We start from the raw sequence: 13,391 nt of genomic DNA on the forward strand, positions 1-13,391 counted from the left end.
ACCACTCCAGACCGCTCTGGTTGATGTGGGGCTCGGACTCTGCCAGAGACCAGACATCTCTGATCTCCGCCTCTCCAAGGTGGCCACCCCATCCCAGAAGCGACGCATTTGTCACTACAGTCACATCTTGTTGGGGAAGGGAGAGGGATCTGCCTCTGACCCAATCACAGTTCAAAAGCCACCACTGCATATCTAGTGCAGTTTCCTCCGAGAGCTGGACCGTATCAGAGAGATTCCCTAGATGCTGCACCCACTGGAAATTCAGGTCCCACTGCAAAGCCCTCATATGCCATCTGGCATGTGTCACCACCAGGATTGCAGGAGGCCATGAGGGCCAGCAGCCTCAGAGCCATTCTCACCGAAACCCAGGATAGAGGACGAAACATTGGAATCCTAGCCTGAATATCCTGGACCTGCTGCTGGGGAGGATAGGCCTGAAGCTGCACTGTATCCAGAACAGTTCCGATGAAAGGGAGCGTCTGAGAGGGTGCGACTTCTGCACTTGTATAGTGGACCACAGCGAATGTAGGTCTGCCATAGTCTGGAGGTGGGAGACGACAGCCTGGGGCAAGCCCGATTTCAACTGCCAGTCATTGCTAGCCTTCGTAGATGAGATATGACCACCGCCATCACTTTGGTGAACACCCGAGGGGCGCTGGTAAGGCTAAAATGGAGCATGGGGATTTGAAAATGCTCCTGACCTACCACGAACCACAGGTGGGCAGGCAGGACTGGAATATAGAAATAAGCATCCTGCAAATCCAACGCTACCATCCGGTCTCCAGGGTCCAGGGCAGATAGGACCTGAGCCAGAGAGAGCATTTTGAACTTCTTCCTGAGGAAGAGATTGAGGGACTGGAGGTCGAGGATTGGGCGGAGCCCTTCTCCTTTTTGGGCACCAGAAAGTAGCAGGAATAACAACCATGACCTACTTTTGGCAAAGAGACCATCTGTCTAAGGTTCCCTTGGCCAACAGAGCCGTAACCACCTCGCAGAGAAGTGCCAGGTAATCCTCTGTCATCTGATCGCAAGTGTGCCAGTGCAGCCTGGGGGAAGAGGTGCATGCACCCGGTTTCACTACAGGTCACTGTAAGACACCTCTATGGCAGTCCTCCTAGCCAACAGGGCAGGGTGCAGGTACCTGTGTGTGAGGGCACCCCTGCATGACCAGAGGTGCCCCATGAACTCCAGCTCCATTGCACTTCACTTCGTAAGTGCAGGAAAACCATTTTACCGGTGTACTATAGCTGTGTCTAGCTACACAATGGTAACTTTGAAGCTGGGCATGTTTGGTATCAAACATGTCGGAATCATACCCAAATACTGTTGACAGTATTGATTGTATGATTCCATGCACTCTGGGGGGGGTTCCTTACAGGACCCTCCCAGTACTGCTCCTACCATTTTTCTACAGTGTAGCAAGCAGTCAGCGCTCCTGCCACCCTTCAGACGGGTTTCTGCCCTACTTCTGCTTGACCAGTTCAAACAGGAGAAAGCAGAACAAAGGATTTCCTGTGGAAGAGAGGGAGGCGACACCCTCTCTCCCCATGGAAATAGTTGTGACATGGCTTGGTAGAGGTAGCCTCCCCAAGCCACCGGTATGCTTTGAAGGGCACATTTGGTGCCCTCCTTGCATAAACCAGTTTGCACCAGTTGAGGGATCCCCAGTACCTGCTCTGCCACAAATCTGGACAAAGGAAAGGGGAGTGACCACTCCCCTGCCCATCACCACCCCAGGGATGGTGCCCAGAGCTTCTCTAGGTGGCCACCTCTTTCTTGAATCCAAGATGTGCAGAGGCCCCGGGGAGCATCTGAGTGGCCAGATCAGGCAGGTGACGTCACAACCCCCTCCTGATAGGTGGTCACCTTGCAGTTGACCAAACCCCCTTAAGGGCTATTTAGTGTCTCCCTCTTGGGTGGGCCCTCAGATTCGACGTGCAGGATTCCAGCAGGAGTCTTCTGCATCTTTTATTTCATGTTCTGGGCACTGGGACTGCAACTTGACCCTCAAGGAACTGACAATCTGCAACTACAGCCACAACTCTGCTCTGCAACAGTTTCTCTGGCTCCTTACAGCAACTGCAACATTTTCCCGGCTGTGCATCCTCTGAGGGTGACGAGTCTTCAGCCTGCACAGAACGTAAGAAGGAGTTTCCCTTGGAGTAAAGGAGTTAATCCCCTGCATCCGCAGTTACCAACTGCAACGACGACCAGCTGCATGGATCTTCTCTCGTCCGGAGCTGCATGGATCCTGCATCACAGGTGGTGGTCTGGAGCAGTCCCCTTGGTCCTCTCTACCAGCTATTCAAGTTGGGAGACAGAAAGACCTTGACTCTCCTTGCAGGACAGCACCCCTGTGCACCAGGACTCTTGCAGCTACCAAGGCTTGTTTTCTCCTCCTACAAGGGATCGTCAGGCTTCATGTAGCCCCGGCCCCCAGCACTTCTTCCTGCAACGCACAGTCTCCTGCCTGCTGCTCTACTGACGTGGGACACTTCTCCAGCTGTGGTGAGTGGGCCTCACTGCGACTCCTGTGCCTGCTGCCAGTGGGTCGCCCTTGGGGGTGGCATCCTCTTCTTGGGACTCTCCCAGCTGCTGAGGGTCACGCTGGACTCCCCTCCTTGGGTCGAGTCCCCCTGGACCTTGCTGGTCCTCTTCAGCCTTGCAAAACCGTCTTCTCTGACTCTTACATTTGCCAAAGCTTGTTGGTGTTTTTCCAGCACCACTGGTCAACTGCATCACGACTGCCGACGTGGGACATCACCTGCATTATTTCTGGAACTCCTCTTCTGCTCCTGTGCTGCACTGCTGAATTCCTCCATCCACCGTCGACCTGGTCCTGCATCCACAGAAAGGTGGGTAGCGGCTCCTGCCACAGCCAGACACTCCATCACGAACTAGACTTGGTCCCCTTCCTTTTCAGATCCTCTTCTGTCAGGGTTAACCTTTGGTTTCTTCCAGTCTTGTATGAGTCTTGCACAGTCATTTTCCAAAGTGCTCCTGTTTGTTTTTGGGGAAAACCAGGTATGCACCTCTGCTCTCCAGGTCGCTTGGGGTCACTCTGGTACTCACCCCTTGAGGTTCCTAGTTTCTCCAGGTCCCCTCTACGGATTCCACTTCCTTGGGTGGGGGACTGCCCTTCACATTCCACTTTTTTAGTAAATGCTATGGCCCTCCCCTAGGGCCCTCACTGTTTGCTATTGCTTTTACCAATGCCTATTGCTTTCTACGTTATTTCCCGATTGCTAATGTGTATAATAGTGTGTTTACTTACCACCAGTTGGGGTATTGCCTATACAGTATTTAAGTATTTGTGTTCCTATAATAAAGTACCTTTATTTTTGTAACACTGGGTGGTTCATTCATCTGTGTAAGTGCTGTGTGACTATAGTGGTATTGCATAAGCTTTCCATGTCTCCTACATAGGTCTTGGCTGCTCATTCACAGCTACCTCTAGAGTGCCCTGGCTTCCTAGACTCTGCCTACACTTCACTAATAGGGGATAAGTGGACCTTGTATAAAGTGATAACACCATACGTGCTCACCACACACCAGGCCAGCTTCCTACAGTAGTCTTGAAGGGGAGGGAGTAGCCCATTCAGACTATTTGCAAAACCCACCTGTCTGACGTGATGGTGCTTTAGCGAGGCAGGTGATGGCGAATCCTGCCACTGACTGGTCCCTGATGGGGAAGGGTCAGACTAGGAATGTTTAGAGGCTGCAGCTGAGGGGAGGGGGGCAGCAGATTGGCCAGACAGTGGGCTACCTGATTCACGCGGGTGCTGGATCCCACGTCCCAAGCCACGAAGAGGCTGAGCAGCATCTGTGGCACGGTGGCTGGCGCGCAAACGGTGTGGCTGGGCACCCCTTCCATTGCCACAAAAGAGGCAAAAAGCAGACTGAGGGGGGGTGAGTGACAGCAGAGAGGTCAAGGGACCGGGCCATAGTCCGGGACGCCTTAAAGCGTTCGAGCGCAGGGTCCGCCTTGTCTCCGAAGAGACGGGTGCCATCAAAGGGTATGTCCAAGAGAGTGGATTGGACATCTCCTGAAAAGCTAGATGTCCTTAACCAGGTGTGGCGCCTCAAGCAACCAATATGCCCAGAGAGTCAGATATATTCAGCCCACATCTGATTGTGAACTTGACTGCGTCCCTCCCATCAGCAACAGGACCTGTGGCAGCACATGCGCAAGCGTGTCCTAAAAAGTATGGGTGTAACAGCCCAAAAGGCATGCAGTGTTCACAGACCGCAATACCAGGGAGGAGGAAGAGAACAACTTTTTCCGAAGGTGGTCCAGCCTCTTAAATTCCCTATCTGGGGGAGTGGAAGGGAACATACCATGGGACGTTGAGGCATGGATGACCAAGCTCTCGGGGTGGGGTGTTGGGTCAGAAATGCCATGGGTTTAGGCACAGGCCTATGGCAGCAGGGTATTGTCCTGTTAACAGGAGACCCTGTGCTGGGTTTGGACCAGGTCCCCAGCAGGACATCCATGACAACCTCACTGAAGGGCATGAAGGGTTCTGATGTGGAAGCCCCAGGCTGAAGCACCTCATTTAGGAGACTGATCCTGACAACTACCGAAGGCAGCTCAAGGCCCAAGACCGGGGCGCCTCTCGCCGCATCACAATGAAGTAGGAGGCCCCCCTCCTCCGTAGCCACGGTAGGGGGAGAAAGCATACCAGTGTCAGGGGAGGTCTCCAGACTGCTGACTTCACTCAGTTTGAGCCCAGTCCATACGGTCTTCAAGCTGGAATTCTAAAAGGTCCAGAAACCCCTCCATACCCTCACCAAGGTCATACCAATAGGAATACGCGTCAATCTCCAATCTAGGGACCAGGGTCCCTGCCAAAGCCAGAATCAGTGTTGAGCGATGCTGCTCTGGCTCTGTGTCGGAGAGGAATATGGGATCAATGCCACCTGTGGGCCCAGGCAATGTCAGGAACATCAACGCCAGAACCGTAGTCGGGGAAGGTCACAACGGTACGACCGACGCTGGTCCAGATCCGGAAGCAGATCCTTAAGTGTCCCTCAGAGATTAGGCCAAAGCCCTCGCACGGGACCGAGGGGGCCCCTTACAACCCTGCAGGGCATAAGTGGAAATTCTATCAACTGGGCAGGGGTGGCTACAGCTCCCGGAAACTCCGGGAGGCACGGAGCTGACATGGAAACAGGTTCAGAGGACAGAGGCCTGGAGCGAGGATGCTCCCTCTCCTGCATCGTGCCGTCCGCCCGACGGGGTGAAGTCAAAGAATGCTTGTGCTTCTTTGACTTCTTCTTACCCGAGTGACCAAAGGATTTGGATTGAGACGGGGAGGAGTGGTGATGGCTCCGGGAGCAGTCACAGGACCTCCCTCTCAACAGAGAGTGATGCAGAGCCAGAAGCTGTGCTGCGAGCAGCTTTAGGAACCTCTCCCTTGGAGCCTTAGGGTTCATGGCCCAGCCGACGGAGCAGGACTTTGGGCGTGGTTGCACTCCAAGTACCACAAAAAACACCAGGTGCGGATCAGTCATGTGTCATGCAGTGACAGGAGTCGCAGGGCTTGAAGTCGGTTTTACGAGACAACATCAGAAGTCAAAAAAACATTATTTTTATTTTTTTTAAATGGGCAGTCAAAAATTAACCATAAGGGTAGCTATCTCCAGATCTGCACGTAGGCTGGCGCGGAAAGAAAAGAACCGACAGCGTGCCGGTGTGGCGCCTATCTATGACCCGCAATGTCATATCTGGTGACCACAATGCCAAAGACAGATGCAGAGTTGACCAACGCCACCTAAGGGTACTGCTCAAAGAAAAATCTCTGGATCCAGACAGAGGCCTGGTGTAAATTCTAAGGTAAGGAATCTGCAACAAGAAGTCTCTATTAGATACTGTTCACAGCACACCAACTTGCAACACTAAGTTAAATGTTGCTTGATGCTCTTGCTTTCCCACTGCCACACAAAGAAACAAGGATTGGCATAGCCAACAGGTCTTTCTTTTAGGACCTTATAAATATTTAGCCATGCAGCACATTAATTGGTACACATTGGTGCTGTGCCGCCACGGACTGAAAGGCTACACAGGTACTTAGAGCAACAATTAAGTGCAGTACCTAATCACGAGGATCAGCACATGCAAGCGCCCCAAAGCAACAGACGTAAATGCGACAATTGCAGCAGAGCATGCATGGGGTTTCCAAACAATGAGGTCAGCAGTATCCTCCAGAGAAGCCTGTTGAGGAGCGGTCTGGTCATGACTAGCACCCACTGTAGTGTCAGGCAAATAAAACCTGCCATGTCGCCCCTGGAGTATCTCAAGAGAGCTGCTCCCGGTCCGCCAGACTTGCAGTGCGGACGCTGAGCTATGTAAAACAAGTCAACACACTCCTCCAGCAAGAAATAATGAATAAGGGAAGCAGAAGTCACCACCCACCAGCACTTGACCTAATGCCCACATACATTATAGTCAACCAGCCTGCTGCTAATCACCAAGGAGCAACACAGACACGCCTCCCCCAGTCAGCCGGAGGCAAGCACAGCCGGCCTTTGGCTCAGGCACAGAAAAAGGGGAAGGGAGGAGGCTCAGAAGCTGCTGCCCCACAGGCAGACCCCTCCTCCCTCACAGTACTTCCTGCCTGCTCCCGCTGGCTACTCACACCGGTCACTGCAGGAATCGTCCACAATCCGTCCGCACCCCACATTATGGCCGCGGGCACTGGAATTTAGCATTCCTAAAGGGTCAGTGCGGCCAAATAATCTTGATGGCACCGTGTGGTAATGAAGGAGGCACAACCCAAGCCGCTGGAGCACAAGCACCATGCCTGCCTTAAGTGATTGTAGCACAAACTATACACAGAACTATGAGGGGCCATGCCTTCCCCTGTACGTTAGCACCAATAGACCGTAAAATAAAACAAGTAATGTGGCAGAAGGGGTGAGGTACAGGACAGGAGCACCAGGAACAAGGGGAAGTGGGAGGGGCATGTAGTGACATGGGAGGAGGTGGGAGGGAGGAATGCTATATAAAATGCAAGCAGCCACAGGTGCCTAAGCTGAACACAGGCAAACAGTAAGAGGAGCAGGAAAACAAGAAAACAATAGTAAGCCAAAGAACAGATAACAAACCAAACAGTACTTGGTCCCTGCTCCCCGAGAGAAAGAAAGAGAAAAAAGGAGGGACAAAGAGGCCGGACTGACCACCAGTAAGCAAGGCTTTTTAAAGGACAATGAAAAAAACAAATGAAATGGCTTTAAGCCCACAAGAAGTATTACAAGAGATCGTACGCTTACGCTGGACCCTTAAAAAAAAAAAAAAACACTGATGGTTGAAGGGTTTGTTTGCTGTACAGCCATAGGGCAAATTTGGGTGTTTCCATTTAGGTGACTAGCCTGTGTGTGTTTCAGATTATTAATGTATTTCCGGTAATGTAAACAAAAAAATATTTTTCACACTAATATTGTTATTAAAAAAAAATACTTCACCCGCAAGTAAAGTTGTGCTACAGTTCATGAAGAACAAGTCTTCAAAAGACAACTGACAAGAACAATGGTTGATAAAGACAATTCAGATCTTGCACTGCTAGTTCCACCCCAAAGTAAGGTTTGCTTAGCAAACACTGCACTTTTATATATGATTTAGGAAAATCAGAAACTTGGCTAAGTTTTATTACAAACTGCAGAGTGCTAACCTTTATTGGAAGAGTTTTTCGATCACGTATTACACGTCCTAACTCGATGACAGACTGCATCCGGGATACTGCGTTTTCTATTTTCCTGTCAATTAGTTTCTCCCTAAAACAAAAGAGAAAATTATGAACAATTGACTTACGAGGTAACCTTGAATAATATTCAGCTTATGCCCACCAAAGTATACTTATGTAAAGTGTTTTGATTAAATAGACCTAGCTCCCCAAATATTTACCTTTTCGGGAAGTATTTCACTGTAAGCGTTTATGAGCATCAACAATCAACAACTGGGAGCAAATATTTACAGCCGAAAGTTTAGGAAACCCAATATTCAATATTAACATGCAATTTACTAAGTAAAGTCAATTGTAACCTGTGCAACATTTGCAGGACTGTAATTTGCATCTCAGTCTTCTTCTTGAATGCACTCAAAATTTCTCTAAAAATAAATACATTTGACTTTGCCTTCTCACTTATGCCCCTTCTCTATTCATTTTGGTTTATCTGTGTCTTATCTATTTCACCATGGCTTGGATTCATCTACTCGTTTAATGCCAGATTTACAAACCCCACTATTTAACTTGCCAGCCCTCCACAGCAGAGTGCCAGTTTGTTACACAAGCGTCAGCCATATGCTGACAACAAAAATACTATTTAACTTTAGTAACAAATTACTGGTGGATACTCTACCTGCAGATTCATCCTCTTGTGACCCTCCCTAAATACCAGATTAGATCTTGAAAAGTTAAAATAGCACTCCTCCACCAGCTGGTGGCATCACAGCTCCAACTCAACTCGTGCCCCTACAGATGCAACAAAACAGATTGGAGGGGGGTTGGGGGGTGGGGGCTGTCTTAGCCAGGCTCAAAGGGGGCTGGATCTAACATATACTGTAGACTCAATCATACCAAGAACAATTTACTAATTCCTAAGCACTGGTCTCAGTTATCCATAACTCAATAGCACTATTTACAATATAAAATAAACAGCTATGCATGTAGATAATGTGATTCTTTTGTCTTCTATCTTTCTCTAAACCAATTTTTTATTTTTTTTTACACAAGCTTATGGACACCCAATCTATTTCTCTAAATTTATGTAAAACATTTTTATTTATGTTGTGCTTAGCACACGAATAACCAGACCCAGACAGACTAATGCACACTCCAGCTACACATGCCTAGCTTTGGGGGGTGGGGGAGCTGTTGGGTGTTTTGGGTATTACACCACCCCTAATAAATGTGTTTTCTGGTAAATAGGTGGGTGCAGGTATTTTGTTTTAGGTATAGTGAGGTGTCTGTCAGATTTCACCACAACTTTTTACATACACACAGACACACGCATATACGGTCTCGGTTTTGAAAGTTAAAAAAAAAATGTTGGTTATTTTACAAAACATTGTGATTCCTCTCACTTCATATCCCTACCAATCCGCATTCCTCTCCCTTGTCACTACCACTTAAGCCTCTCTGATGCGCACTGCTTGTAGTATACGTATTTTAACATTTTATTGCTGGAAAATCTGAAGCTCAAACTCCCTCCCACACCCCCCCCCCCCCCCCCTCCTTACTAACCAATCTAGACCCCTGCCCAACCAAGGGCACTTCTGGACAGCAAAAAGAACTGGTATTGCTTCAGCAAAGTGGTCTGATATCTCCAAAACAACCGGCCTATGAACCTATAAATGTTCACCTGATCAAAATTTTGTTTCAAAATTCTATAAATGTATTTATTTTTAACAAGCCACCAGACAACGACCTAAACTGAGTCAGACATTCCCACTAGGGATCAACATACAATTAAGTATAAGCCACCCATAATATTGCTGAAAGCAATATCTGTGCACCCAAAACCAACAGAAGCTAGCAAAGTAGCACCTTTTTTAAATTCAACAAGAAAAGAGAACCAACAGTGTTGAAGAAGTAGGAGCAGATCTACATGTAGCAACACAAACATGTTAGGTATGAAGGTGGTAATGTAGAACACCAGCCAAAACCGTAGCCTTGAGAAGAGACGGATATAAAACAGCCAATAAGCAATTGTGCACTGCTCTTATAATGAGCCCATCTGACAAACGACGCCCCATAAATTGTGTGTGCAAAAGACGACAAGGGGAAAAACATCTACCACGGTAACCTAAAGGGTCCAACATTTATCTACATATGCAGTTTCGACAAAAGGTTAGTGCCAAGATGAAGACTGACATAACAGAAGAGCACAACAGCCCAAGTAATCGTTACGTCATCTAAGACACAAGATGACTATGTAGCCATCAAAGTATCTGCATTGGGACTGTTAAAAGGAATCAAGGGTTCCAAAGTAGCTGGGCCAGGCTGTAGGATGTCTATAAGGACATTTGTTTTAGTGTCAACTGAGAGCAGCTGCAATTCTAGTAGCTCAGCTGCCCTCCGGACATCATGCAAAGGAGGCACACTCTTCCACTGCTGGCCCAAGTGGTGACTCAAGTACTGTCAAAAAGGAAGTCTCAAGCCCAAAGGCATTCTGTAAATCAATCTGTAAGGCATCATCAGTACAGTGAGGAAGAAATAAAGACACCCCATTACCATCAACTTCATCTTGAGATGCCTACTGCTCTGACATAGGATCAGTCTCAGAACCATAAAGATAACGGAGCCTTGGCTGATTGATAGGTGTTACATGGCAGAGGCAATGTGTTAAAGTCAGGTTGCATATCAACTGGTTGCGCTTTTAGAATTTTGTAGTACAACAATAGACAGGCTCGTACTGAAGTCAGTTTTTTTTTTTTTTTTGGGTGGAGGGGGCGGGATGTCCGACATTGGTGTTTCCACTAGGTCCTCTTCTCACACCATTGTCGGTGTAGCAAGAATCAATGCGGAACTTAAGGCAGAGTGGAAGGCCCAATAATTAATCCCATGTGGACAGAGTGCAAGGGATGGACCCACTGATGGCAACCAAACTGTAGACCTCTGCTTTGGGTCTGAAGACATGCCAGTGGGGTCTGCAAGCACACCGAAGATTTGTAGCATGGTCTCCTTAAAGGTCTTGATCTTTTATGGGGTCCACAAAGGCCTGGGAACTTTGGGGCATGCCTAGGCTAACTGAGGAATTGGTTCTGTGGCCAAAGGTCTCCAAGAGGTGTGACACCCTTGCGTATTCTCTGAATGGCAGTGTTGTGTAGCCATTTTAGGTATAGCTCCATGCACGTTATTTTAACACACTAGGCCAAGCCGTAGTGCACTCTAACCTAGATATATTTTATTCGGCTTTCTTTTATTATTGTTACAATAGCCACTTTTACGGTCTTGTTTTATTTTCTGTTTATCTAGCTGTTTTGCCTAGGCCAGCACTCCGTTCTCAAACAAGACATGCTTGCTCACTCTGTGCTTTTTCCAAGGCTACAGCAAGGTACATTGCCGGTGAACGTGGTATAAGTTTAGTCTCCGACATTCGTAGAAAACATCCTTACGTAGGGGAAATTCTCAGAATATTAGTCTTTTTATTATAAAAACACTTCCCTGTCCCTTAGACGTTAGAGGGAGATTCCAGCCAGAGAACCACGATTGTATGCTGATTGCCGAATGCTTTGTTACAGCTGTTTTGCAGACTTCAGGCCTTTGCTCAGGTATGGGGGATGATGTCTTCCCAGGGGAACATGAAGGGCAGAATTAGAGCTTAACAAGCTGTGCTCTATCATAGCCTAGGTAGAAGTTAGTTTACTGACTGTAGTGACAATGTGGTAGCGTTATTCTTATGCTTCACTCTCCTTGTCACAATTTTAATACTGTCATGCTGTGTCGTCCTGGTTATTGCAGCTCACGCTTTGCTATTTAAGATGCAGTTGCTTCATTAAAAACATTATTGAAACATATACTGCCTCTGTTTGTCATTTATATATGAGACTAATGTAACTGAGAGCAACGGATGAGACCTGAGTGACCATGGCTTTGCTGAGAAACCAATTATGTCATGCGCTCAGCTGCCCAGTCATCCCTGCCCTCGGGTAGAGATGCGGCACTGTTAGTTAGCCGGAGCAAAACCCAGATTGGAGCAACAGTTGTCTCCTGCAGTGGGTCAGACTCAGTCTCCCCACACCGCGGGCGATTCTGACGCCCAAAATCCAGTAGTCTCATTAGAATAATGAGAGCCTACGCGACAGGGCTGAGTCCAGTTCTGATTTCTTATACGTGCGCTTGTACTTACCAGAGGACCTCGAGCGCAATGTTGATGGAACAACTTTGGGACCAGATTTGCAGCAGAGACTTGGGTCTGTGAGTTCTTGTGTTTGGCGACATACAGCTTTGTTTCACAATCTCGGGATGCATGAGAGTGCACTTATTAAATACCTTTCAATTATAGCCCAAGCCCAGACACCAGAACACACCTTCTGCAGGTCTGTTACCAGCATTTGCTTCCTGCAGTCGTGGCATGGCTTGAAACCTACTGTTTTGGGTGAAGGCATTGCTTCCTAGCACACTTGTCAAGCTGTTTAGAATTTGCTGGAAAAAAACAACAACAAAGCTGAGAGCAGAGCTCTGTATCAGCTTTAGAAGGCGCAGAAATAAAGGACTTATGCAGCTCTCACTTCCAGGATGGTGTGGAGGCAGCATGGAGCCACATGGTGCCACCTAGTGGCTTGCTGTAGAAGTGCTATGGGGAAAAGATTCCGGATCCAGTCTGGCCCCTAGGGAGCATTTTAAGGAGATGAATATGCAGTTTTAAGTATCTATCCAAAGTCTTCAACCTCTCCCTTCAGCCTCATCATGCATTGCCAACAAGCTTATTTGGAGGGCTTCAACTCTGTTTGGCTTCAGCTTATAACAACCTCGTACAGGATAGATTCAAACTCTGTAAAACCTTTGGTGGAAGAAGCGATCAAGGAAGTTGCTCTGTACATCTGATAACTGTTTGTCGTTTTCTATTCATCTAAGGGTGCATTGCTCCTTTTCAGCAGGTTTTTCTCATCTTCTAAATTCTAAGTACAAAAGTCACTTTTTATCACTAGGTTAAACCTCCTTCACCACTACGACTTTGTGCATCCGTGCATTCGGCAAAGTTTTCACCTGATCCAGCTAAAAAGAACAATGGTTAATGTTGTTTATGTTCCCAGCTATACAGCTTTTTAAATTGTTGATCCTGGGACACACTTGAAAACATTAGGAGAATTAAGGCTTCAGCTCCACTCACATTTCAACAGGGTTATAAAAAGATACTTTAAGGGTATCTGTAGCATGCCTCTTGGGATCCTTCTTGGTAATAGCATTATGGATCCAAATTATTTTATCTGCTTCACATGTATCGGATCATGATCATGACTAGGCAACTACTTTCTATGTTCTGCAGTATTCCGGCATGGAGTTAAAATTCTCCTTCGATTGTAGTTGCTTGCAGCTTTATTGGTAGTTGTGTCCCATAGGCTCTCATTATCCTAATGAGACTACTGGATTTGGGCGGCAGAATCACCTGCGCTTTGCGGGACCGAGTATGAACCCACTACAGGTGACACCTGTCGGCCTAATCCAGGTTTTGTTTCGGCTGACTAGCAGTGCCTCATCTCCACCCAAGAGCAGGGATGATTGAGCAACCGAGCGCATGACTCAAGTGACTCCTCAGGGAAATAGTGGTCACTCAGATCTCATCCATTTCTCTCAGTTGTATTAGTCTCACATATACAAGGATAATCAGAGGCAGAATAAAGTTCAATAAGGTTTTATTGAAGTAACTGCATCTTGGATAATAAAGCG

General features: G+C 47.7%; 1 protein-coding gene across 1 annotated transcript in view; it reads right to left on the reverse strand.

Moving 5' to 3' along the window:
- Positions 1-13,391, reverse strand: part of IARS1 (isoleucyl-tRNA synthetase 1) — a 703,557-nt gene that overhangs the window by 209,009 nt on the left and 481,157 nt on the right. Inside the window, exon 24 of the mRNA XM_069206674.1 lies at positions 7,671-7,773. Coding sequence (XP_069062775.1) covers positions 7,671-7,773 — 103 coding nt within the window. The remainder of the gene's footprint in view (positions 1-7,670; positions 7,774-13,391) is intronic.

The sequence above is a fragment of the Pleurodeles waltl genome, chromosome 9, assembly GCF_031143425.1.
Source record: "Pleurodeles waltl isolate 20211129_DDA chromosome 9, aPleWal1.hap1.20221129, whole genome shotgun sequence".
In the NCBI taxonomy this organism is placed as follows: Eukaryota; Metazoa; Chordata; class Amphibia; order Caudata; family Salamandridae; genus Pleurodeles; species Pleurodeles waltl.